The following is a 24177-nucleotide window of genomic DNA, read 5'->3' as shown; positions in this document are numbered from 1 at the left end:
ATGCGCCCCCTCCTGGAACTACCCCTCCCCCACTGCCTAAAAGCCCTGAAGAGATGCCTAGGGTTCTTCTCTTACTACGCCCAGTGGGTGCCCAACTATGCGGACAAAGCCCGGCCCCTCATCAAGTCAACCTCCTTCCCCCTGACGGCAGAGGCCCGTGCGGCCTTCACCCTCATAAAAGAGGACATTGCGAAGGCCACAATGCACGCAGTGGATGAGTCCATCCCTTTCCAAGTGGAGAGCGATGCATCCGACTTCGCCCTAGCCGCAACCCTTAACCAGGCGGGGAGACCCGTGGCCTTCTTTTCACGGACCCTCCAGGGCCCCGAAATTCGACACTCCTCAGTCGAGAAGGAGGCCCAGGCGATAGTGGAGGCTGTACGGCACTGGAGGCATTACCTGGCCGGTAAACGTTTCACCCTGCTCACTGACCAACGGTCAGTAGCATTTATGTTTAACAACAGACAAAGGGGGAAAATCAAAAATGATAAGATATTGTGGTGGAGGATCGAGTTATCCACCTACAACTACGATATCTTATACCGGCCCGGGAAACTTAATGAGCCCCCAGACGCCCTATCCCGTGGGACATGTGCCAACGCACAAGTCGATAGGCTACGGACCCTCCACAATGATCTCTGCCACCCGGGGGTCACCAGGTTCTTCCATTTGATTAAAGCTCGCAACCTGCCTTACTCCATCGAGGAGGTCAGGACCATGACCAGGAACTGCCAGGTCTGCGCCGAATGCAAACCGCATTTTTATAGGCCAGACAGGGCACACCTGATTAAAGCCACCTGCCCCTTCGAACGTCTCAGCGTCGATTTCAAGGGGCCCCTTCCCTCCTCTGACCGCAACACGTACTTCCTCAATATTATTGACGAGTACTCCCGTTTCCCCTTCGCCATCCCCTGCCCGGACATGACCAGCGCCACAGTCATCAGGTGCCTCAACGACCTGTTCGCCATATTTGGCTTCCCCAATTACATCCACAGCGACAGGGGCTCGTCGCTCATGAGCGACGAGCTGCGCCAGTACCTGCTCGAGAAGGGAATAGCCACGAGCAGGACTACCAGCTACAACCCCCGGGGTAACGGACAGGTAGAGAGGGAGAACGCAACGGTGTGGAAGACCGCCATGCTCGCCCTAAAATCCAAGGGCCTCCCAATCTCCCGCTGGCAAGATGTCCTCCCCGATGCGCTCCACTCCATACGATCACTGCTCTGTACTGCCACAAACGCCACCCCTCACGAGAAGATGTTCGTCTTCCCCAGGAAATCCACCTCGGGGACATCACTACCGCCATGGCTGAGGTCTCCGGGACCCGTCCTGCTCAGGAAACACGTGAGGAGCCATAAGATGGACCCCCTGGTCGAAAAGGTTCACCACCTCCACGCCAACCCACAGTACGCCTACGTGGCGTATCCTGACGGGCGGGAGGACACAGTCTCAATTCGAGACCTCGCACCCTCAGGTACCACCCGAAACACCATCGATCACCATCCACTACCTCCACCCACCACCACTACCCACGACGCACCACCGGGGTGTCTACCACGAACTGACGACATGCCGGTGCCATCCCTACCCCGAGAGGACGACACGCCAGTGCTCCGTCCCACGCGAGAAGCGGCCGCGGGCAAAGAACCGGCACCACGAAGATCATTACGGCAGACAAGACCCCCGGAGAGACTTTCGTATACGAACTTTTGAAACACTTCACCCCGCCGGACTCTTTTTTTAAACGAGGGGTGAATGTGGTAAACCACTGCTAACTCTGTACATGTCTGTGTGGTAAACCACTGTTAACTCTGTACAGGTCTGGGCATGTCTCCGCCCCTGGCTCCACCCCTAAGCCCGGGTATAAAGGTGACTCACCACCCTTCCCCCGGGAGCTCTTAGGATGGATCCACTAGCAGAGGCATGCTCCAGTTCTTAGTCAATAAAAGCCTACTTCGTATAAGTTCAACTCGTAGTCTTTGGTGTTGTTGATAGTGCATCAAAGGCCACTTAACAATCTGCTCTTGGGTATACCCCATAATGAGTACGGGATGTCCACCGTGTCCTGCTGACCTCTCTGACAGATGGAGAACCGTATTTCAGGCAAAAATGCAACATGTTATTTATTACACGATGTAAATTTATACAGAAGCAAAATAAATCAAGACAGAGAGCAATACGGCACTTTACTTTCACTGATACTTGAAACTCGCCTCCTAAACACAAAGTAACAAAGGATTCAAATTCTACGAGTTCTTTTTAGAGTCCTTTAATTGAATTCACTAGTTTGTTGTTTCCTATGTGGATCACACCTTGGCCTCCATGGAGATCTGTCTCAGTGCGGATGTGGGAATAAAGGTGAAACAAGTGAAACATAGAAGATAGGAGCAGGAGTAGGCCATTCGGCCCTTCGAGCCTGCTCCGCCATTCAACGAGATCATGGCTGATCATCCAAACCCTAGCACCCAGTCCCTACACCGACAGCCATCCCACCCAACCCTAACCCCGTAACCCCACGTATTGAATCCCCCCTAACACTAAGGGCCAATTTTTTTATCATGGCCAATCAACCTAACCCGCACATCTTTGGACTGTGGGAGGAAACCGGAGCACCCGGAGGAAACCCACGCAAACACGGGGAGAATGTGCAAACTCCACACAGACAGTCACCCGAGGCCGGATTTGAACCCGGGTCCTTGGCGCTGTGAGGCAACAGTGCTAACCACTATGCCACCGTGCTGCCCACGGGGACATAGGAACAGGAGTAGACCATTTAGCCCCTTGAGCTTGTTCCTCCATTCAATGAGATCAGGGCTGATCTGTGACCTAACTCCATATACCCGCCTTTGCCCCACATCCCTCAATACCTTTGGTGACCAGAAATCTATCAGTTTCAGATTTAAAATTAACAATTGGCCCAGCATCAACTGCCATTTGCGGAAGAGAGTTCCAAACGTCTACCACCCTTTGCCTGTAGAAGTGTTTCCTAACTTCACTCCTGAAAGGCCTGGCTCTAGTTTTTAGGGTATGTCCCCGAGTCCTAGATTGCACTAATTAAACCTGGTCCAGGCAGCTTCCGATCAAAGCAGACCTTGGAACAGTAGGAAAATGCCTTGGAGAAAATCCCAAATCCTTTCTGAACAGGATGGTAATTGATATTAATTATTTCCATCACCTGAGCAGCTAGGAAGTGAGAAGCAACGTTTTTTCCTGTCTGAGAGAACTGTTTGCTAATTGCGACCTGACGCAAAGCCCATTGGATTATTTATTTGCTTTAAAGGCTGTGGAAATTGCGTACAATTGGCTCAAGTGTGCCACCATCCAGTATTGTATATTCACCCTATCTATAACCTCTCAAAACAAAGACCGCAGGAAATCCTGACCGCCATGGTTCCAAATTAAAATATAGCCCTAGCAAACATTCTTGCAAAAGGATACAATATGGAAATATTTTATGAAAAGAAAAAGACTTGCATTTATACAGCGCCTTTCACGGCCACCGGACATCTCCAAGTGCTTTACAGCCAATGAAGTACTATTTGAAGTGGAGTCACTGTTGTAATGTAGGAAACGCTGCAGCCAATTTGCGCACAGCAAGCTCCCACAAACAGCAATGTGAAAATGACCAGATAATCTGTTTTTGTTATGTTGTAAGAAGTCACACAACACCAGGTTATAGTCCAACAGTTTTATTTGAAATCACAAGCTTTCGGAGCGCTGCTCCTTCGTCAGGTGAAGTGGAGAGATGCCTATAGACACAGATTATATAGTCAGAGAATAATGCCAGATGATTGCAGGTAATCTTTCTAACTGCCATTTATCACACCTCGACAGAGAGATAATCACAGCAATCAAAGGTGTGAATGGTGTCCAAACAGGTCAGTCAGGAAAACATTACATCAAAGAACAATGAGGTGGGTCACAAGGGGTAAAATGTTGCAGATGCTGGGGTCTGTATGAAAAACAAAAAACAGACAAAAAACATTTTCTTTGCTGGAAATCACATCTGTGTAGAGATGCGGCCAGACCTGCTGTGATTTCCAGCAAAGAAAGTGTTTTTTTGTCTGTTTTTTGTTTTTCATACAGACCCTAGCATCTGCAACATTTTACCCCTTGTGACCCACCTCATTGTTCTTTGATGTAATGTTTTCCTGACTGACCTGTTTGGACACCATTCACACCTTTGATTGCTGTGATTATCTCTCTGCTGAGGTGTGATAAATAGCAGTTAGAAAGATTACCTGTAATCATCTGGCATTATTCTCTGACTATATAATCTGTGTCTATAGGCATCTCTCCACTTCACCTGATGAAGGAGCAGCGCTCCGAAAGCTTGTGATTTCAAATAAAACTGTTGGATTATAACCTGGTGTTGTGTGACTTCTTACATTTGTCCACCCCAGTCCAACACCGGCATCTCCACACCTTTGTTATGTTGGTTGAGGGATAAATATTGACCAGAACACCGGGGATAACGCCCCTGCTCTTCTTTGAAATAGTGCCATGGGATCTTTTACGTCCACCTGAGCGAGCAGATGGGGCCTCGGTTTAACGTCTCATCCGAAAGACGGCACCTCTGACAGTGCAGCACTCCCTCAGCACTGCAGTGGAGTGTCAGCCTAGATATTGTGCTCAAGTCCCTTGAGTGGGGACTTGAACCCACAACCTTAATGATGTAGGCTGAAGCCAATGTCCCTCACAACTGCTATAGTCACTGCTCCTTGTAACTTTCCCCTCTTGTTCTTTCTAAGCTTCACACATGCTGTCTTACACTCGTTCTCCAGAGGGTTAAAATGGTGACCCATCACCATTGCTTGCTCTTGATGCATTCTTTCGTCAGACCGTAGCACTGTAGAGGTTCTTACTTCCCTCAGTCGTTCTATGTACTTCACTAATTGCAGATTCATCTCCTTTCTTTTACTCTTTTGAACATGATAGTGCCCTGCGCCATGGATCTCGGCCTTTTAGTCGCCTTATTAAGAAAGCAGAAGCTCTTTGAGATTTTGTTGAAGGTTGTCCCTCCTCCTCCTCCCACTGTTACTCCTGTAGGTAAACCTGCCTCTTTGACCAAGCTTTGGTCATCTGCCCAAATAGCTCCTTCTGTGGCCCCGTGTCAAATGTTGGTCTGGTAACGCTCCTGTGAAGCGCCTTGGGACGTTTTACTACATTAAAGGTGCTATATAAATACAAGTTGTAGTTGGTACCTTTTAAAAAGTATATCCTTTATAAATCGCAACTAGAATGGAGAATAACGCAGAAATCTGAAAATCCCTTCAGCTCATTCACCCAGTTTGAGATTCCCATGTTACCATTTTATCCTTAGACTGTGACCCCTGGTTCTGGACTCCCCGGCCATCGGGAACATCCTTCCTACATCTAGTCTGTCTAGTCCTGTTAGAATTTTATAAGTTTCAATGAGATCCCCTCTCATTCTTCTAAACTCCAGCGAGTACAAGCCCAATCGACCCAATCTCTCCTCATACGTCATTCCTGCCATCCCAGATATCAGTCTGGTGAATCTTCGCTGCACTCCCTCCATGGCAAGAACATCCTTCCTCAGATAAGGCAACCAAAACTGCACACACTACTCAAGATGTGGTCTCACCAAGGCCCTGTACAACTGCAGCAAGACATCCTTGTTCCTGTACTCGAACCCTCTCGCTACAAAGGCCAACATACCATTTGCCTTCTTAACCGCCTGCTGCACCTGCATGCTTACCTTCAGTGACTGGTGCACAAGGACACCCAGGTCTCGTTGCATTTCCCCTTCTCCCAATCTATTGCCGTTCAGATAATAATCTGCCTTCCTGTTTTTGCCACCAAAGTGGATAACCTCGCACTTATCCACATTATACTGCATCTGCCATGCTTCTGCCCAATCACCCAACCTGTCCAAATCATACTGGTGTTTCTCGTTTTTGTGTGTGTGTGTGGCAGAGGTCCCAGACCTCATCCCTGAGCTTACGAGAAGAGCAGGCTAAATGAGATTAGTCAGTCTTCACGTCTTGTGAAGACTAGGCTTAGGCTCCCCGTATCGTTCCAAAACCATTTTTAAACACACTCGATGCGAGCTGACTGCAGGGTGGAGGTGGGTTGGATTTTTAAAATAAACGCACAACAGGGAAACAAAACTAAGTTTGCGTGCGAGGGAAACTTTACAGAGGTTTACTTTTGAAGGTTATGTGGCAGAATTGGAGGCGCTGGATTCTTCTTGGCCAACCCTTCTGATGAAAAGTAGCCATGAGTCACCCCTAATTGCTCCTGAGACCTTCCGAAGGGTTTGCATCAATATCATCATTGGCAGAAGCCTGAAAGCTGCCTGGCCCTCTGAACTGGAAAACATTGTCGCACAAACACAGGGTGATTTGTCACTATGTGGCACCGGTGTGCCTCTCGCCCAGTGAAAGTCTCTAGTTTTTCCACAGTAAGCAAACATCCACCAATTAATACACAATAGCTCATCACTCTGACAATGACGACATCAACCACTTGCATTTATATAGTGCCTGACATGAATCTTGTCATTCATGTGGAAATAATACTGGGCAGCCTGCTGGTGGCGCTGTCCAGGGAGAGTATAAATACTCGAGCATAGGCCCAGCTTGCTCAGGACATTCTTTACCAGGAACTAGTGAAGGACACAACTAGATCTCCATGTTGAAAACCAGTTGATTAAAGTCTTGTTTAATACTCAGACCAAGTGCCTCGTAGTTTTCTTACATCAGTGCCTTTAACACTCTAACATCCCAAGGTGTTACTAGACAACATTTGACACGCAGCTACATAAGGAGATATTAGGACAGGTGACCAAAAGCTTGGTCAAAGCGGTAGGTTCTAAGAAGCGTCTTAAAGGAGGAGAGGCAGAGAGGTTTAGGGAGGGAATTCCAGAGCTTAGGGCCAAGGTAGCTGAAGGCACGGCCGCCAATGGTGGGCGATTAAAATCGGGGATGCGCAAGAGGCCAGAATTGGATGAACATAGGTCCCAGGGCTGGAGGAAGTTACAGAGATAGGGAGGGATGAAGCTGTGGAGGGATTTGAACACGAGGGTGAGAATTTTAAAATCGACACATCTTTCTGCAAAAGAAGGGGATGGATTAAGAAGGCTTCACAGTATAAGATTAACATATTACGTGTAGAGTTTAGCATGTCACAGAATCATTGCTGATTACTCTGCATTAATTAATTATCCATCATTTAAAACTGATCCAAAAATATTAAAAGGGTGGGGGGGAAGGGATGTTTTTCAGAAGAGCAGTAGAGGTGGTGGAAAGAGGAGTTTCATTATTTTGAGCAGACTGTGTGTCTTGTCGAAATGCAAATTGATTTTCTTTCTGATTTAAAAAAAAAAGTGGCATACATTATCATAAAGTTGAAAAATACAATTTGCTTTAGTTGGAAGTGCTTTTAGTTCTGTGTGTAAAGTGAGCGGCTATACTTGAGTATAACCATGACCTGACACCGTGGCTCTATCTCTGTCCTCAGGCCTCGCTTGGCTGGTTATCCCCAGGACCTCGCTGGCTTTCCAACTGGGCTCTTTGCACTTTCAGAGCTGGAGGCTCTTTGTGATGCTGTGCTCAATACCCAGTCTGTCCTCTGCACTCATCTATGCTCTGGGGATGCCCGAGAGCCCCAAGTACCTGATGGAGGTAAGAATGCGTCACATTTAAACTGATCTTTGGCAGTATTTGCGTACAACGATTTTTTTTTTGACTTTGGCTATATATCTGCACATGATTAAAACTCGTGTGTAAGTGTGCATTTCCTGTTGGCATGATTTTTGGTCACCCTTTTATATCGACATTTAATATTCAAACTGTCTACTTAAACATTCAGGGGGGGAAATTTTAGCGCCCTGAAAAAGTTAGCATCCCTGCACCCGAAATTGATTGGTAGCGCCCCAAGCAGGAGGCGGGGCGCTACTGGAAGCGCTTCCCCTCCCCATTGGGGCGCTCCCTACGTGCAGCAGCACCACGCTGCTCATTAGAGGCGAGGGACCTAGCGCAGCGGCACCGCGGCCCAGCTGGACCACCGGGGAGCGGGGTGCCGGCAAAAGACCCCGGCACTCAAGGAGTGCCGGGCTGACCGATCGTGGCCGGCACCCCGCAGGAGGTGGCCAGAGGGGGCAGGTGCTGGCAGGCGACCCCCCAAACAAAATGGCCGCCCGGCACCTGCTCTTTAATTTGCGCCGCCCCGGCCACAAACACGGCACCCCGACCCTGTTGGACATGACGTCCGGTGGTAGGTCAAGGGACGTGAGCCAAGTTTGCGGTCGGGGCGCTGCGCAAGGTGGTGATGTCATTGTCGGAAGCACAGCACCGCAGGGCACTACCGCCGCCGCTCACCTCCCGCTGTCTGTGTTGGCTCTTTGAAAGAGCTATTCCATTAGTCCCACTCCTCTACTCTTTCCCTATAGCTTTGCAAATTTCTCCTTTTCAAGTATATATCAAATTCCCTTTGAATCTGCTTCCACGCCCTTTAAGGCAGTGCATTCCAGATTGTAATAACTCGCTGTGTAAAGATTTTTCTCCTCTCCCTTCTGGATTTTTTTGCCAATTATCTTAATCTGGATCCTCTGGTTACCAGCCCCCCTGTTGGTGGAAACAGTGTCTCCCTATCTATTCTATCAAAACCCCTCATAATTTGAACACCTCTATTAAATCTCCCCTTAACCTTCTCTGCTCTAAGGAGAACAAGCCCAACTTTTCTAGTCTCTCCACATAACCAAAGTCCCTCCTCCCTGGTACCATTCTAGTAAATCTCCTCAGCAACCCCCCTCAAAGGCCTTGACATCCTTCCTAAAGTGTGGTGCCCAGAATTGGACACAATGCTCCAGCTCAGGGGTAACCAGTGATTTAATAACATTCAGCACAACTTCCTTGCTTTTGTATTCTATGCCTCTATATATAAAGTCAAGGATCCTGGATGGTTTCTTAACTGCCTTACCAACTTGTCCTGCTCCATCAAAGATTTGTGTATGTGAACCTCCAGGTCTCTCTGTTCCTGCACTCCCTTTAAAATTGTCCCATTTATACCTATAGCTGCAATGAATTAGTAACTAGAAGTGAAGGGGTAAAGGACAATCTACCGTGTTACCCTCCTCCCCCTCCCAGTCTCTTGACGTTCAGTTCCTACGGGGAAATAAGATTCATAGACGTCATCTGCTGCCTATATTAAGCAATCTGTAAACCAATCTGTAGATCCGTGTCTTTCTATTTGTCTGCCTGGAGTCATTAATTGTGCTCAGCATCTTTGATTCGCAGCTGAATTTACCAGAATGTTCTGGGGATGGGGGATCTTAGCTACAAGGACAGGTTGGAAAAGCTGGAATAACAACAGAAAATGCTGGAAAAACTGGATTTGTTTTCATTAGAGCAAAGGAGGTTGAGGGGTGATTTGATAGAGGTGTACAAGATTATGACGGGTTCGGATAGGCTAGACGGGGAAAGGCTGTTCCCACTAGTTGATGGTACAAGGACTAGGGGACACAGATTTAAGGTTTTGGGCAAGAGATACAGGGGGGACGTGAGGAAGAACTTTTTAACGCAGCGAGTGGTGAGGACCTGGAACTCGCTGCCGACGGAAGTGGTGGAAGCGGAGACACTCAATGTTTTCAAGGGGAGACTGGATAGGCAGTTGAGGGAAATAAACTTGCAGGGCTACGGGGATAGAGCGGGGGAATGGGACTGACTGGATTGCTCTACAGAGAGCCGGCACGGACTCGATGGGCCGATTGGCCTCCTTCTGTGCCATTATGACTCTATGACGTGGTTTGTGTTGTTGACTCTCGGCCAAGAAGATTTCTGAGTGGATTACCTTTTCTTCTACTTTTGAACGAGATACTGCTCAGGTTTTTGGTTAAATATGTTATCCATTGGTATAGTAGCTCCAGAGCACGTTCTCATTTTCCCCTCTTCATATTTGTTTTGTGCTTCTCAAGATGAAGGGTGTTGATGCTGGGAAATGAAACTCTCCCTGTTTCCGGCCCCCAGTGTCGGCATCAAGCACTCCCTGGTAAAGGAGAGCACAGCCAGATGTAGAGTAAAGAAAGCTCCCTCTACTCTGCCCGAATATCAGACGAGCGCTCCCCACAGCACCAGTGTGGCATTTTACCCATCCTGTGGCCTCCCGGCGATTGCAGAATCATGGACAGTTTTGTGATGGAGGCCCATCCCCGCTAGGATCTGAAGTGAGGGCCTACCAAACTCACTTCACGCAGGCCCTTTACAACCATCAGCTGATGGAGGCTTTCTCCCCTCTCTCGGCTGGATTTGAACCCGGGCCCCACAGGTGACCAGCCAGCATCTAATACATACAAACATACCAAAATGTCAGACAGGAAAAGACCAACTAGTCCCTCCAGCCGGTCCCATACAGTCGAGGTCCGTCCTGCATCTGATACAGACATTCCTTATTCACCCGGAGACATGTAATATCCTGGGATGGGAGAGGTGAAAAACAGATTTCAAATCCAGACCCATTAGGGTGAAGAGAATCTGGAAAATTCCTCTCCGACCCCTTTAAGCGATTAAAACTAGTTCCGGAGAGCACCTGACTTGTATTACAGGGCACCTACCTCTTGTACGAGCTGATCTCCACCCAGCACAGGTCCATCTTTCCCTTGAAGGCATACAGCGAGCCAGCATTCAGCCCCGAGCCGGCAGCCTGCTCCGCAGGTCCATTATTCTCTGGGAAAAGAACAACTGCCCCCAGCCTAGTTCTGCTGTTGCGCAACTTGTAAGCGTGACCCCTGATCCTCCCTAATCTATCGCGTTGTCCATGTAAACACAGTCCAGTCCATTCATTGTTTGATAAATCTTGATCAAATCGCCCCCGAGTCTACCCTTTCTGGAGTGAACAGTCCCAACTCTATAAGCCTATCTGGGTAAGTAAGGTGTTTTAAACTAGCAATCAATCTTGTGGCCCTCCTCTGCCCCTTTTCCAAAGCCTCAATATCCCCCCACATGTGACGAGACCAGAACTGGACATTGTTATTCTAAATGAGGCCTGACCAAGGTCTTGGACAAGGACATGTTTTGTTTGGTAGTGACTTGTCCTCTGAATGCACTGCAGCACTCAGTTCTCTCGTAAGTAGGTTCTTATGGTGACCAGTCCCTGACCCGCTGGCTCCCATTGTGTAGGTTCCAGTTCAAGGACTCCTTGGAAAAAGTGTAACATCCCCACCGACACCTGGGAATCCCTGGCCCAAGACCGCACAAATTGGAGGAGAAGCAGCCGGGAAGGCGCCGAACACCTCGAGTCTCTTCGCCGGGAGCAAGCGGAAGCCAAGCGCAAACAGCGGAAGGAGCGCACGTCAACCCAAGCACCCCACCCACCCGCCCCTTCAACCACCGTCTGCCCCACCTGTGACAGAGACTGGAGGTCCTGCATTGGACTCATCAGTCACCTGAGAACTCATTTTTAGTGTGGAAGCAAGTCATCCTCGGTTCCAAGGGACTGCCTAAGAAGAAGGAACTAAACAGTCTCCATTGCTCCCAAACTTTGGGAAAAAATTGCCATTTGTTTAGTTCCAAGAGCCAATCGAATGGAGACGGCATTGACGGTCGTCATGTCGATCTGCCGCCCACTTTGCATCAGCAAATAGGAAAAGGGTGCTGAATGAGCATGCTCTCTAGCGACCCCCTAGGAGGAGTGCCCCCTGGATGAGTAACTGCGCCAGGAGTTAACTTTGTTTTGAAATGCTTACCACACTAAATATAGCCAAAGCACTGCCGGGTTTGGGGGGGGGGGGGGGGAGGGGGGAGCACAGCACAGAAATCTAATCACTTTTGTGCAAAATATGCTGTTAAGCATTAGATTGAATGGCTAAATGATTAAATGGGCTGGGATGCACCGATTTGCAAATTGACGATTGTTAAAAAATTCATTGAGTTAAATCCTGATTGAAGCACAAATTTCTTGGCCAGCGCATGTGCTTGGTTGTCAGTTTCCTCACCGCGAAAACCTGCACCGGTGCAAATTATCCAAAGATTCGAAGGCATTTTTCTTGCGTTTTATGTGCTCAGTACAGTTAGGAGAGTGACGGCTGCTGATATTTCCGGGCTTGTAATCCGTGACTAAGATGGCAGCGGTGTGCCAGTCAGCAGGGCTTCTTCAAGGTGCCTCCACTGTCTAGACAGCATGCAAATGCAGCAGCAGTTCATTTGCAAAGCTCGGTTATCTAATCCATAAACCAGTCAGCAGGTGGTGCTAGTCCAGGCCAACCACAGCACCAGCCTCTGCCTCTAGGGCGCAACTAAGGATTAGGATCTGTGCCAAGAGCACTTTGCTGGTTAGAATAATAGAACGATACTGCGCAGAAGGAGCCCATTTGACCCGCCGTGCCTGTGCCGACTCTGTGACCGAGCTCTCCAACTAGTCCCACTCCCCTGCGCTTTCCCCATAGCCTTGCAAAAAAAAATTTCCGTTTCAAGTATTTATCCAATTCCCTTTTGAAAGTTACTATTGAATCTGCTTCCTCCGCCCTTTCAGGCAGTGTGTTCATTATAACTCGCCGCGCAAAAACATTTCTCCCCCTCTCGCCTCTGGTTCTTCTGCCAGTTATCTTAAATCTGTGTCCTCTGGTTTAAAAAAAAAATGAGAGGGAACATTGCCTATGTAGTAACGCTTCTGTGCACCGCACCAAGTTCCTACAAGCGGCTCTCTACCAATGTACTCTCTCAGGCGGAGGTAAAAGATCCCATGGCACTATTTGAAGAAGAGCAGGGGAGTTCTCACTGGTGTCCTGGCCAATATTTATCACTAAAACAGATTATCTGGTCATTATCACATTGCTGTTTGTGGGAGCTTACTGTGCACAAATTGGCTGCAGCGTTTCCTACATTACAAGAGTGACTCCACTTCAAAAGTACTTCACTGGATGTAAAGCGCTTTGGGACGTCCTGAGGTTGTGAAAGGTGCTATAGAAATACATTCATTCTTCCTTTTTCCTTATTGTTGCACTGCATTAACTGGGGGACGGGAGGGGAGGTGGTCTCATTCCTTTTCTCCGCAAGAGCTGATCCTGCTATTAAACGGGTCTCTGGGTCACTAGATCACTCTCTTGGCTCAAGGCTAGTTGGGGGGACACAGGACAGCAGCAACCACCATGGATGACCTCGCCATTTACACTCACAACTGGTTGTTCAGGGCACTTTCCGGTGTCGGATCTGTAAGGGAAACCGTGCGGAATGTGGAAGTGTCGAGCTTCTCTTTGTGTGCCAGTCTCTGGGACCCCAAGCTATGTGATGATGCCTTTAGCTGTGTTTTAGTAATTGTAAAAGGAAAGAAAGCCTTGCATTTATATAGCACCTTTCATGACCACCGGACGTCCTTGCAGCCAATGAAGAACATTTTTTGAAGTGCAGTCACTGTTGTAATGTAGGAAATGCAGCAGCCAATTTGCACACAGCAAGCTCCCACAAACAGCAATGTGATAATGACCAGATAATCTGTTTTTTGTTATGTTGGTTGAGGGATAAATATTGGCCAGGACACCGGGGAGAACTTCCCTGCTCTTTGTCAAAATAGTGCCGTGGGATTTTTTACATCCACCTGAGAGAGCATCCGAAAAACGGCACCTCAGACGGTGTGGCACTCCCTCAGCACTGCCTAGATTTTGTACTCCAATCTCTGTACCAACAGATGGGTAGTTAACTGTTGGATGGGCCGATGGTGTTCAGTCCAGTTGTTCAATGTCTGCAGCTCTCTCTCTCGCCCAACGCCGAAACCTATATTACATAACTCTTGCTAATAGCTTAAGTTACTTAATTGATGCCTGTGTGTTTTATTGGAGAGCTCCTCTCCAAATTTGAAGGTTAGATGTAATTTAAAAAAAAATTTGAGGATGTAACTGGTAGAATAGATAAGGGAGAACCAGTGGATGTGGTGTATTTGGACTTTCAGAAGGCTTTCGATAAGGTCCCGCATAAGAGATTAGCATGTAAAGTTAAAGCACATGGGATTGGGGGTAAGGTACTGACTTGGATAGAGAACTGGTTGGCAGACAGGAAGCAAAGAGTTGGAATAAACGGGTCTTTTTCCGAGTGGCAGGCAGTAACTAGTGGGGTACCGCAGGGATCGGTGCTAGGACCCCAGCTATTCACAATATATATTAATGATCTAGACAAGGGAACTAGATGTAATATCTCCAAGTTTGCAGATGACACAAAGCTGGGTGGGCGTGTGTGCTGTGATGAGGATGCCGAAAAACTCCAGGATGATTTGGACAGGTTGGGTGATTGGGCAGATGCATGGCAGATGCAGTATAATGTGGATAAATGCGAGGTTATCCACTTTGGTGGCAAAAACAGGAAGGCAGATTATTATCTGAACGGCAATAGTTTGGGAAAAGGGGAAGTGCAACAAGACCTGGGTGTCCTTGTGCACCAGTCGCTGAAGGCAAGCATGCAGGTGCAGCAGGCAGTTAAGAAGGCAAATGGTATGTTGGCCTTCATAGCGAGAGGATTCGAGTACAGGAGTAAGGATGTCTTGCTACATTTGCACAGGGCCTTGGTGAGACCACATCTTGAGTATTGTGTGCAGTTTTGGTCGCCTTATCTGAGGAAGGATGTTCTTGCCATGGAGGGAATGCAGTGAAGATTCACCAGACTGATACCTGGGATGGCAGGAATGACGTATGAGGCGAGATTGGGTCGATTGGGCTTATATCCGCTGGCGTTTAGAAGAATGAGAGGGGATCTCATTGAAACTTATAAAATTCTAACAGGACTAGACAGACTAGATGCAGGAAGGATGTTCCCGATGGCGGGGGAGTCCAGAACCAGGGGTCACAGTCTAAAGATAAGGGGTAAGCCATTTAGGACAGAGATGAGGAATTTCTTCACCCAGAGAGTGGTGAACCTGTGGAATTCTCTACCACAAAAGGCAGTTGAGGCCAATTCATTAAATATATTCAAGAAGGAGTTAGATATATTTCTTAAGGCTAAAGGGATCAAGGGATATGGGGAGAAAGCAGGGACAGGGTACTGAATTTGGATAATCAGCCATGATCTCATTAAATGGTGGAACAGGCTCGAGGGGCCGAATGGCCTACTCCTGCTCCTATCTTCTATGTTTCTATGATAGTTTACCATCTTTGTATCAGCATGGTCGGCAAAACCAAGCTTGCATATTATAGGATCAATTTTTGACATTTGTAAGCTAAAAATAAAAGTTTGATTTATCAGAATAAAGATTATCTAGTTGGCCGCTTTTACCATGAAATCGGCACTTTTCACATGCAGTGCGATGAGTCATTCCTGACTCATGAATATTCCACAACCCCATGCTAACTTGCCAAATCCTCCCATTGTTCCTTCAAAGTCGACCATTTTCATAAATCAATTGTTCCGGTTAACACCTTCTTTCCCTGTCTCCTCCCTGTGAAAACATCCATTGTTCCCTTTGGAATATAATGGCATTGCAATGGGGCAAAGAAGGGATCTGATTTACAACAACTTGCCTTTGAATAGTGTTTTCAACGTAGTAAAACACCCCAAGGTGCTTCACAGACAAAAATTGATGCCAAGCCAAAGGAGACATTAGCGCAAGTGGCCAAATGCTTGTTCGAAGAGGTTACTTTTAAACAGCATCTTAAAGGAGGAAAGAGAGGCGGAGAGGGAAGGGAATTCCAGAGCTTAGGGCCTAGACGGCTGAAGGCACGGCCGCCAAATGGTGGGGCGAAGGAAGTGGGGCATGCACAAGAGGCCAGAGTTGGAGGAAGGCAGAGTTCCTGGAGGGTTGTAGGGCTGGAGGAGGTTACAGAGATAAGGAGGGGCGAGGCTGTGGAGGGATTTGAACACAAGACAAACCAATGAACAGAAATTTATCAACATTGACATCCAGGCAGGTGGAGAGTATTCCATCACACGCCTGACTTGTGCCTTGTCGATGGTGGAAAGGCTTTGGAGAATCAGGAGGTGAGTCACTTGCCACAGAATACCTGTCTAAGGAGGAACTTTGACCATCCAAGGCCTATATGGAGGGAGTCTGGGCATTCATCAGAAATGCAAAGATTGGTAATAGGGCCTGTGGCAGAGGGAGCGCTGCTGCAAGTGAGAGAAACAGAGTTAACGTTTCAGCTTGATGACCTTTCGTCAGAACTTGGCAAACACACATGATCAGACACAAGAAGGGAAACCGATAGCAATGAAGGTGCCATACATGTGAGTTGCAGAATCCTTCACACTCGCTGCCATCTGATGAAAGCTGGTATGTCGTTCTTCAATGACTCCTAATCCTGGCAGAGCATCTTTAAATGATCAGGATCCCTGTGGTCGCCATTGTGGAGGGATGCAATCTCGCCCGCTAGCCAGCTGCTTCCTGCTCCGTCTGTACCACCTATCCTGCTCCAAACCATGTGCTGAGTTTCACCGCGTGCACTCCCCTCAAACCCGCTCTCTGAAATTCTCCAGGAAGCTGTGCTGATGCTTGCTGCAGTGAGGATGACTGACGCATTGTGACTCGAGGTGCATGGTTGCTCCTGGTCACTGGTTCCCACCGAAGCTTTTTATGCCTCACGTGCAGAAACGCAAGAAGAAAACATGTCCTCTCTGCGCTCCTCCAATTCTGGCCTCTTGCACATTCTCAATTTTCATTGCTCCACCATTGACGGCCGTGCCTTCAGCTGTCTAGGCCCTCGCTTGAATTCCCCCCCCCCCAGCAAATATCCACCTTTCCTCCTTTTAAGATGCTCCTTAAAGCCTACCTCTGACCAAGCTTTTGCTCTCCTTATGTGGCTCAGTGTCGAGCTTTATCTGATAACGCTCCTGTGAAGAACCTTGGGACTACGTTAAAGGTGCTTTTTAAATGCAAGTTGTGTGTGTGTATCTATATCTATACCGAGGGCTCAGCACCTCCCTTGACTGGGTTAGTTATTGCTGCTGAAGTTCTGAGTGTTGGGAGGTCGCAGCAGAGGGCAGGGGCTAGAGGTGGCGGAGGATTACCGAGGAGGATTGGTGGCTTTGAATTAATCTAATAAAACGACTGCTTTTATTTCGCCCCATTCAGGCGGGTCGGGAGGAGGACGCCCTCCGAGTTTTCCAACGTATGTTTTACTGGAATCACCGTGGGACAGTGCGCTCCTTCTCAGTAAGCGAGCAGCAGTTCTCATCACCTGTCCCTTTCCTGCAGCTTCATTCACTTTAACACTGCCCTCCGTACTTTCCTGTGCATTAGTTCTCTGTCTCTGACTCCGCTGCTATTTTTTATTCTTTGCTCAGATGTTAATGGCTGTACAGGATTCTGAACTCTTGCCAAAGGTAAGCTCTAACCCGCCGATGCTTTGTACACTTCCAACTGCACCACCGCGGCCGGAGATCTTTGTGCGTCAAATAAAGGAATTTCCAGTTACACCGTGTGTTCGGAATTCTAGGAGCTCTGCTCCGTCTGTGTAATTGAATAGATGGGATGCTGTTCTGTGAATGAACGTGTTGGAGCCGCAGCCCAAAATACTGCCTGTAATTCACAGTCAGTGATTTCGGATCACAAGAATGTAGGAATGGGGGTCTTGCTGTCACCCTGGGGCAAGGCTCAGTGATGGGACAGCGGAGAAGCTTTGCCTGGGCTGACCTGTAACATGGGCTGACCTGTGACGTAGCCGAACCTGGGAGTTTTTGATGCCGACACGGAACGGAAAAAGTCAAATTGCGCGAGTGAAGGAAAGCGGAGGGTGAGTCTTCATAGAACCATCCAAGTTTACGGCACAGAAGGAGGCCATTCGACCCATCGTGTCTGTGCCGGCCGAAAATGAGCTATCCAGCCTAATCCCACTTTCCAGCTCTTGGTCCGTAGCCCTGTAGGTTACGGCACTTCAAGTGCATATCTGAGTACTTTTTAATTGTTATGAGGGTTTCTGCCTCTACCACCCTTTCAGGCAGTGAGTTCCAGACCCCCACCACCCTCTGGCTGAAAAAAGTTCTCCTCAACTCCCCTCTAATCCTTCTACCAATTACTTTAAATCTCTGCCCCCTGGTTATTGACCTCTGTGCTAGGAGATATAGATCCTTCCCCTCTCGAACATCTGTTAGAAGCTGGTAGACGGCTGACCGCTGTCTCTACTGGTCAGTTCAGTGTGGTATCGGGGTACTTCACTAAAGGCTCGTTACAAAATTTAAATTGATTGGTTAAGTAAGGTTCATCAAGGAAAAGATCAATCTGTAATAATTGACCAAACACTTGCAGCATTGTTATTGTGCCTCAATTTTAAAATTCTCACCCCTGGATTCAAGTCCTTCCGTGGCCTCATCCCTCCCTATCTCTGTGATCTCCACCAAGCCCCCCCCCACCGAGATCTCTGCGCTCCTCCAATTCTGGCCTCTTGAGCATCCCCGATTTTAATCGCTCCACCATTGGTGGCCGTGCCTTCTGCTGCCGAGGTCCTAAGCTCTGGAATTCCCTCCCTAAACCCCTCTCTCCTCCTTTAAGACGCTCCTTAAAAACCTACCTCTTTGACCACATTACAACAGCGACTACACTCCAATAAAGTACTTCATTGGCTGTAAAGCACTTTGAGATGTCAGGAACAAGGATGTCTTGCTGCAGTTGTACAGGGCCTTGGTGAGACCACACCTTGAGTACTGTGTGCAGTTTTGGTCGCCTTACCTGAGGAAGGATGTTCTTGCCATGGAGGGAGTGCAGCGAAGATTCACCAGGCTGATACCTGGGATGGCAGGAATGACGTATGAGGAGAGATTGGGTCGATTGGGCTTATACTCACTGGAGTTTAGAAGATTGAGAGGGGATCTCATCGAAACCTATAAAATTCTGTCAGGCCTGGACAGACTAGATGCAGGAAGGATGTTTATGATGGCCGGGGAGTCCAGAACCAGGGGTCACAGCCTAAGGATAAGGGGTAAGCCATTTAGGACTGAAATGAGGAGGAATTTCTTTACCCAGAGAGTGGTGAACCTGTGGAATTCTCTACCACAGAGGGCGGTGGAGGCCAGTTCATTAAATATATTCAAGAAGGAGTTGGATATATTTCTTGAGGCTAAAGGGATCAGGAGAGAATGCAGGGACCGGGTACTGAATTTGGATGATCAGCCATGATCGCATTGAATGGCGGAGCAGGCTCGAAGGGCCGAATGGCCGACTCCTGCTCCTATCTTCTATGTTTCTATGAAAGTGCAAGTCTATCTGTCTTTCTTTCCAGCTTCTGGTCACCTGCCCTAATATCGTCTTGCATGGTTTGGTGTCACATTTTGTTTTATATTACTCCTGTGCAGCGCCGTAGGACATTTTACTACGTTAAAGGCGCTATATAAATACAAGTTGTTGTTGTCCCCCTTTATTTCTATCCTATGGCACAGATCTGCCTTTCATGATTTCCACCGGGCGACATTTTCTTTGTAGATTAGACTGAATAGCAACAGGACGCAGTTAGCAGGCTTTTCCTCCATGGCAGGCATAGTGGCCAAGCCTAATCTGTCCTTGCCCCGCACACACACACTTCCAACAGGAGTTCGTCAGTAGCCATCCTGAACTGGAACTCGGGCTGATCTTCCTTCTCCGTAAAGGCGCCATGTATATACTTCTTGTTGTTGGATGCAGATGAAAATATTGGGATGGAAAGGCAGATCCATGAAATATAAATCCAGGAAGTGTTATTGACACCGGATGAGTCTTTAGTGACTCCACAGGTAGAGTTTCCTGCCTAGCTGTGGGATCTACAAGGTATCGAGGCAGTAGGTAAGATTGAGAGAAGGCTGGCGAAAGATGGTTTCAGGATTTAGAACAGAGGCCATGGAATAAAAAGATGGTGCAGCACATGGATCAAGACAGAAATAATGAAGAGAAAAGTATTGTGAACATAGAGAGGCAGAACCAGAGTGTATGATTATAAGCTACAGAATGCACAAGTTTCAGTTAAAGCAAACTGCACTGTTGATTTGTAGAAAGAGTGCCAGATAGTACAATGGGTGACGTACACTGTCCAGCAGGAATGCTTGGATAGTGAGTGGAAACCCTGGTTGGTCATCTGAAAGCTGAATGAGTACTCGTGCTTAGCCCAGGGTGACAGCGCAAGCAGATTCACAGAATAGTAAATGGCTGTTTTGTGAGGAGACCTGCTCCCTCTCCCGCTCTCCTCCTCTCTCTCCCCCGCCCTCTCTCCCTCCCGCCCTCTCTCTCTCCCCTCTTTCTCTCCCGCCCTCTCTCTCCCGCTCTCTCTCTCTCTCTCCCGCCCTCTCTCCCGCTCTCTCTCTCTCTCCCGCTCTCTCTCTCTCTCCCGCTCTCTCTCTCCCGCTCTCTCTCTCTCTCGCTCTCTCTCTCCCGCTCTCTCTCTCTCCCGCTCTCTCTCTCTCTCCCGCTCTCTCTCTCTCTCCCGCTCTCTCTCTCTCTCCCGCTCTCTCTCTCTCTCCCACTCTCTCTCTCCCGCTCTCTCTCTCTCCCGCTCTCTCTCTCTCTCCCGCTCGCTCTCTCTCTCTCCCGCTCTCTCTCTCTCCCGCTCTCTCTCTCTCCCGCTCTCTCTCTCTCTCCCCCTCTCTCTCTCTCTCCCGCTCTCTCTCTCTCTCCTGCTCTCTCTCTCTCTCTCTCTCCCGCTCTCTCTCTCCCGCTCTCTCTCTCCCGCTCTCTCTCCCGCTCTCTCTCTCTCCCGCTCTCTCTCTCCCGCTCTCTCTCTCTCTCTCCCGCTCTCTCTCTCTCCCGCTCTCTCTCTCTCCCGCTCTCTCTCTCTCCCGCTCTCTCTCTCTCTCCCGCTCTCTCTCTCTCTCCCGCTCTCTCTCTCTCCCGTCCTCGCTCTCTCCCGCTCTCCTCCTCGCTCTCTCCCGCTCTCCTCCTCTCTCTCTCCCGCTCGCCTTCTCCCTCCCCCGCCCTCCTTCTCACGTTCCTGCTCTCTCTCTCTCGCTCTCTCTCTCGTTATTTGGATATTTTGCATTCCACGGTCTAATTCACTGAACACTTCAGAAGTAGTCATTTCACTGCTTTAAGCACCTGATTCTGTTGCTTTTTCTTTGATTCCCAGGTTCGGCGGCTGGTGATCTCTCCTCCTGATAAAAGCAGCACAAAGTTTTACGAGAGTCGTGCTGATTGGCTCAAGCAGCAGCTACTGAAGGTACAGTGTCCGAGCTGCTCTTTTCCCAGCATGCCGTATTTTATTACATACAAACCTGGACATTGCTGTTTGTCTGTTATTGAAAGAAAAAACTTGCATTTAAGTAGCGCCTTTCACAACCTCCGGACGTCCCAAAGCGCTTTACAGCCAATCAAGTACTTTTGGAGTGTAGTCACTGTTGTAATGTAGGGAACACGACAGCCAATTTGCACACAGCAAGCTCCCACAAACCACAATGTGACAATGACCAGATCATCTGTTTTTAGTGATGTTGATTAAGGGATAAATATTGGCCCAGGACACCGGGAATAGCGACCCCTGCTCTTCTTCGGAATAGTGCCACGGGATCTTTTACGTCCACCTGAGAGAGCAGACGGGGCCTTGGTTTAACGTCTTGTGATGAAATATATTCCATTCATCACTGCCTGTTTTCTGTGTCTTGTAACTGCCTGCTTTCTGTGTCTTTTCCCTTCCCCCAGTCCTCATGTATTATGTATTGGAATGTGCTGGAACTGGTTGTGTGCAGGGCTCCGCCCATACCTGGCTCCTTTGTAATCTAAGTTCAGTCGGGCATCAGCCTCCTGAAGGAAGACATCTCTCTATTTTACGTGTTATGTTCTGAGTTAATAAAAGCCTTACTTTTGTTCTGCTAACTTCGAGTCTCGGAATAATTGAGGCACATCAATTTTATTAACTCAATTTTCAACACTATGGATCAACTCCTGAAACCCGAACGTTTGGATTTGGATCAACATGCTCCGGACGCATCAGCACGCTTCGGACACTGGTTTGACTGTATGGAATTCTTCCTGGACAATTCCGCAGCCGTCAAAGACGCTACGGACACTGCGAAGATGAGACTCGGAATGCTACGGAATTGGGTAAGCCACCGGGTTTACCCCCTCATCCAAGACGCCGATACGTACCTGGCCGCCTGCAACACCTTAAAGGCGCATTACCAGCAGCCTACGAATGAGGTGTATGCTAGGCATCTACTCGCTACTCGCGCACAGCGACCTGGGGAATCGGTGGAGGAGTTCCTAAGCATCCTGAAAAAGCTTGGCAAGGACTGTAAGTGCCGAGATGTAAAAGCCGCAGTGTACACCGACGAGCTTGTCCGCGATGCCTTTATCACAGGCCTCAGCTCCACTCACATCCGGCAAAGACTGCTGGAAAAAACGGAGTTGGACCTGAAACAGGCTGCGGACACCGCGCGGTCCCTGGAGATGGCCCAGAGAAACTCGGACGCCTACTCTTCAGCCCGCGCCGCCCACGCCGCCACGTGTGCGCCGAGGGCGCCGCCATCTTGGAAGGCATCTTCCCCGCCCGGCAGCCCGACACCGGCGGGGCCCAGCTCTCCCCCCAGAAGCCCTACGACAGCCGCGACGCGTCAAGGACCCAACTGCTACTTCTGCGGGCAGCCAAAGCACACCAGAAACCTGTGCCCGGCGAAAGGCACCACCTGCTTTAAGTGCGGTAAGAAGGGGCACTTCGGGAAGGTGTGCAGAGGGAACCCCGCCGGAAAACCAACCGCCGGAAAACCCGCCACCGCCGCGTGTGCGCCGTGGGAGCGGCCATCTTGGACGCCATCTTGCCCGACCTCGTGGGGTCCGCCATCTTATGAGCAGACAGCGTGGACGCCATCTTGTCTCGATCAGGGCCCTACAGTGGCATCGGTCACAGTGGACCAGACCAGGCCGCATCCGCTATCCAAATCAATGGTGGACATCGAGGTAAACGGGTGCCGGGTTAAATGCTTAATTGACAGTGGAAGCACGGAGAGTTTTATCCACCCTGAACTGGCACAACAACTCTCCCTAAAGGTGGTCCCTGCTCAGGGTACCATCTCTATGGCCGATAAAACCCAGACATCGACCATTCTGGGTTACTGCACAGTACAATTGTGCGTTAACGGAACTGTGTATGATAATTTTAAAGTATTAATCATGAAGAATCTATGTGCGAGCGTGATCTTGGGTTTGGATTTCCAGTGCAACCACCAAAGCATCACGCTCAAGTACGGTGGGTCCCAGCCGCCCCTCACAGTGTGCGGTCTGGCTACCCTGAAGGTAAAGCCGCCTTCGCTATTCGCGAACCTTACCCCTAACTGCCGGCCAATAGCGACCAAAAGCAGGAGGTACAGCTGGGAGGACAGGCGGTTTACCGCGACCGAGGTAGACAGGCTCCTGAAAGAGCGCATTATTGAACACAGCAACAGCCCGTGGCGCGCCCAAGTGGTAGTGGTAAGGGGTAGCGAGAAGAAACGGATGGTGATCGACTATAGTCAAACGATCAACAGGTACACCCTACTAGACGCCTACCCGCTACCCCGCATATCAGAAATGGTGAATCAAATCGCCCAATACCGGGTGTTCTCCACCATCGACCTCAAGTCAGCGTACCACCAGCTCCCTATCAGACCAGAGGACCGCCCGTACACCGCCTTCGAGGCGAACGGACGCCTCTACCAATTCCTCAGAGTCCCCTTTGGGGTGACGAACGGGGTCTCGGTCTTTCAGAGGGAGATGGATCGCATGGTCGATGACCACCACTTGCAGGCAACCTTCCCCTACCTCGACAACGTCACCATCTGCGGTCACAACCAGCAGGATCACGACTCGAACCTCGAGAGGTTCCTGAAAACCGCACAAAAACTCAACCTCACCTATAACGAGGACAAGTGCGTTTTCAACACCATGCGCCTCTGCATACTGGGCAGCGTGGTGGAGAATGGGGAAATTGGACCAGACCCCGACCGATTGCGCCCCCTACGGGAGCTGCCCCTGCCCAACACTCCCAAAGCCCTGAAAAGGTGCCTGGGGTTATTTTCTTACTATTCCCAATGGGTCCCCAACTACTCCGACAAAGCCCGCCCCCTCTTGAAAGCATCCTCTTTTCCGCTCTCTGCTGAGGCCCACGCCGCCTTCAAAAGCATTAAGCAGGATATTGAGCGGGCCACGCTACAGGCAGTGGACGAGAACACTCCATTTCAAGTGGAAAGTGATGCGTCCGACTTCGCCTTGGCGGCCACCCTCAACCAGGCGGGGCGGCCCGTAGCTTTCTTCTCGAGGACCCTCCAAGGCCCCGAGATCAGACACTCCTCCGTGGAAAAGGAGGCCCAAGCCATC

The 24177-nt window shown here is 49.2% G+C and overlaps 1 protein-coding gene across 1 annotated transcript in view; it reads left to right on the top strand.

Moving 5' to 3' along the window:
* sv2 (synaptic vesicle glycoprotein 2) overlaps nt 1-24177 on the top strand; it is an 82620-nt gene that overhangs the window by 36435 nt on the left and 22008 nt on the right. The window contains exons 6-9 of the mRNA XM_085972176.1: nt 7483-7646; nt 17008-17088; nt 17220-17258; nt 20960-21049. Coding sequence (XP_085828302.1) covers nt 7483-7646; nt 17008-17088; nt 17220-17258; nt 20960-21049 — 374 coding nt within the window. The remainder of the gene's footprint in view (nt 1-7482; nt 7647-17007; nt 17089-17219; nt 17259-20959; nt 21050-24177) is intronic.

The sequence above is a fragment of the Somniosus microcephalus genome, chromosome 32 (genome assembly GCF_052327205.1).
Source record: "Somniosus microcephalus isolate GS21.2 chromosome 32, FLI_Smic_1.0, whole genome shotgun sequence".
Taxonomy (NCBI): domain Eukaryota; kingdom Metazoa; phylum Chordata; class Chondrichthyes; order Squaliformes; family Somniosidae; genus Somniosus; species Somniosus microcephalus.
Note: the sequence above shows the minus strand (reverse complement) of the source record. Positions and strands in the feature narration are given on the sequence as shown.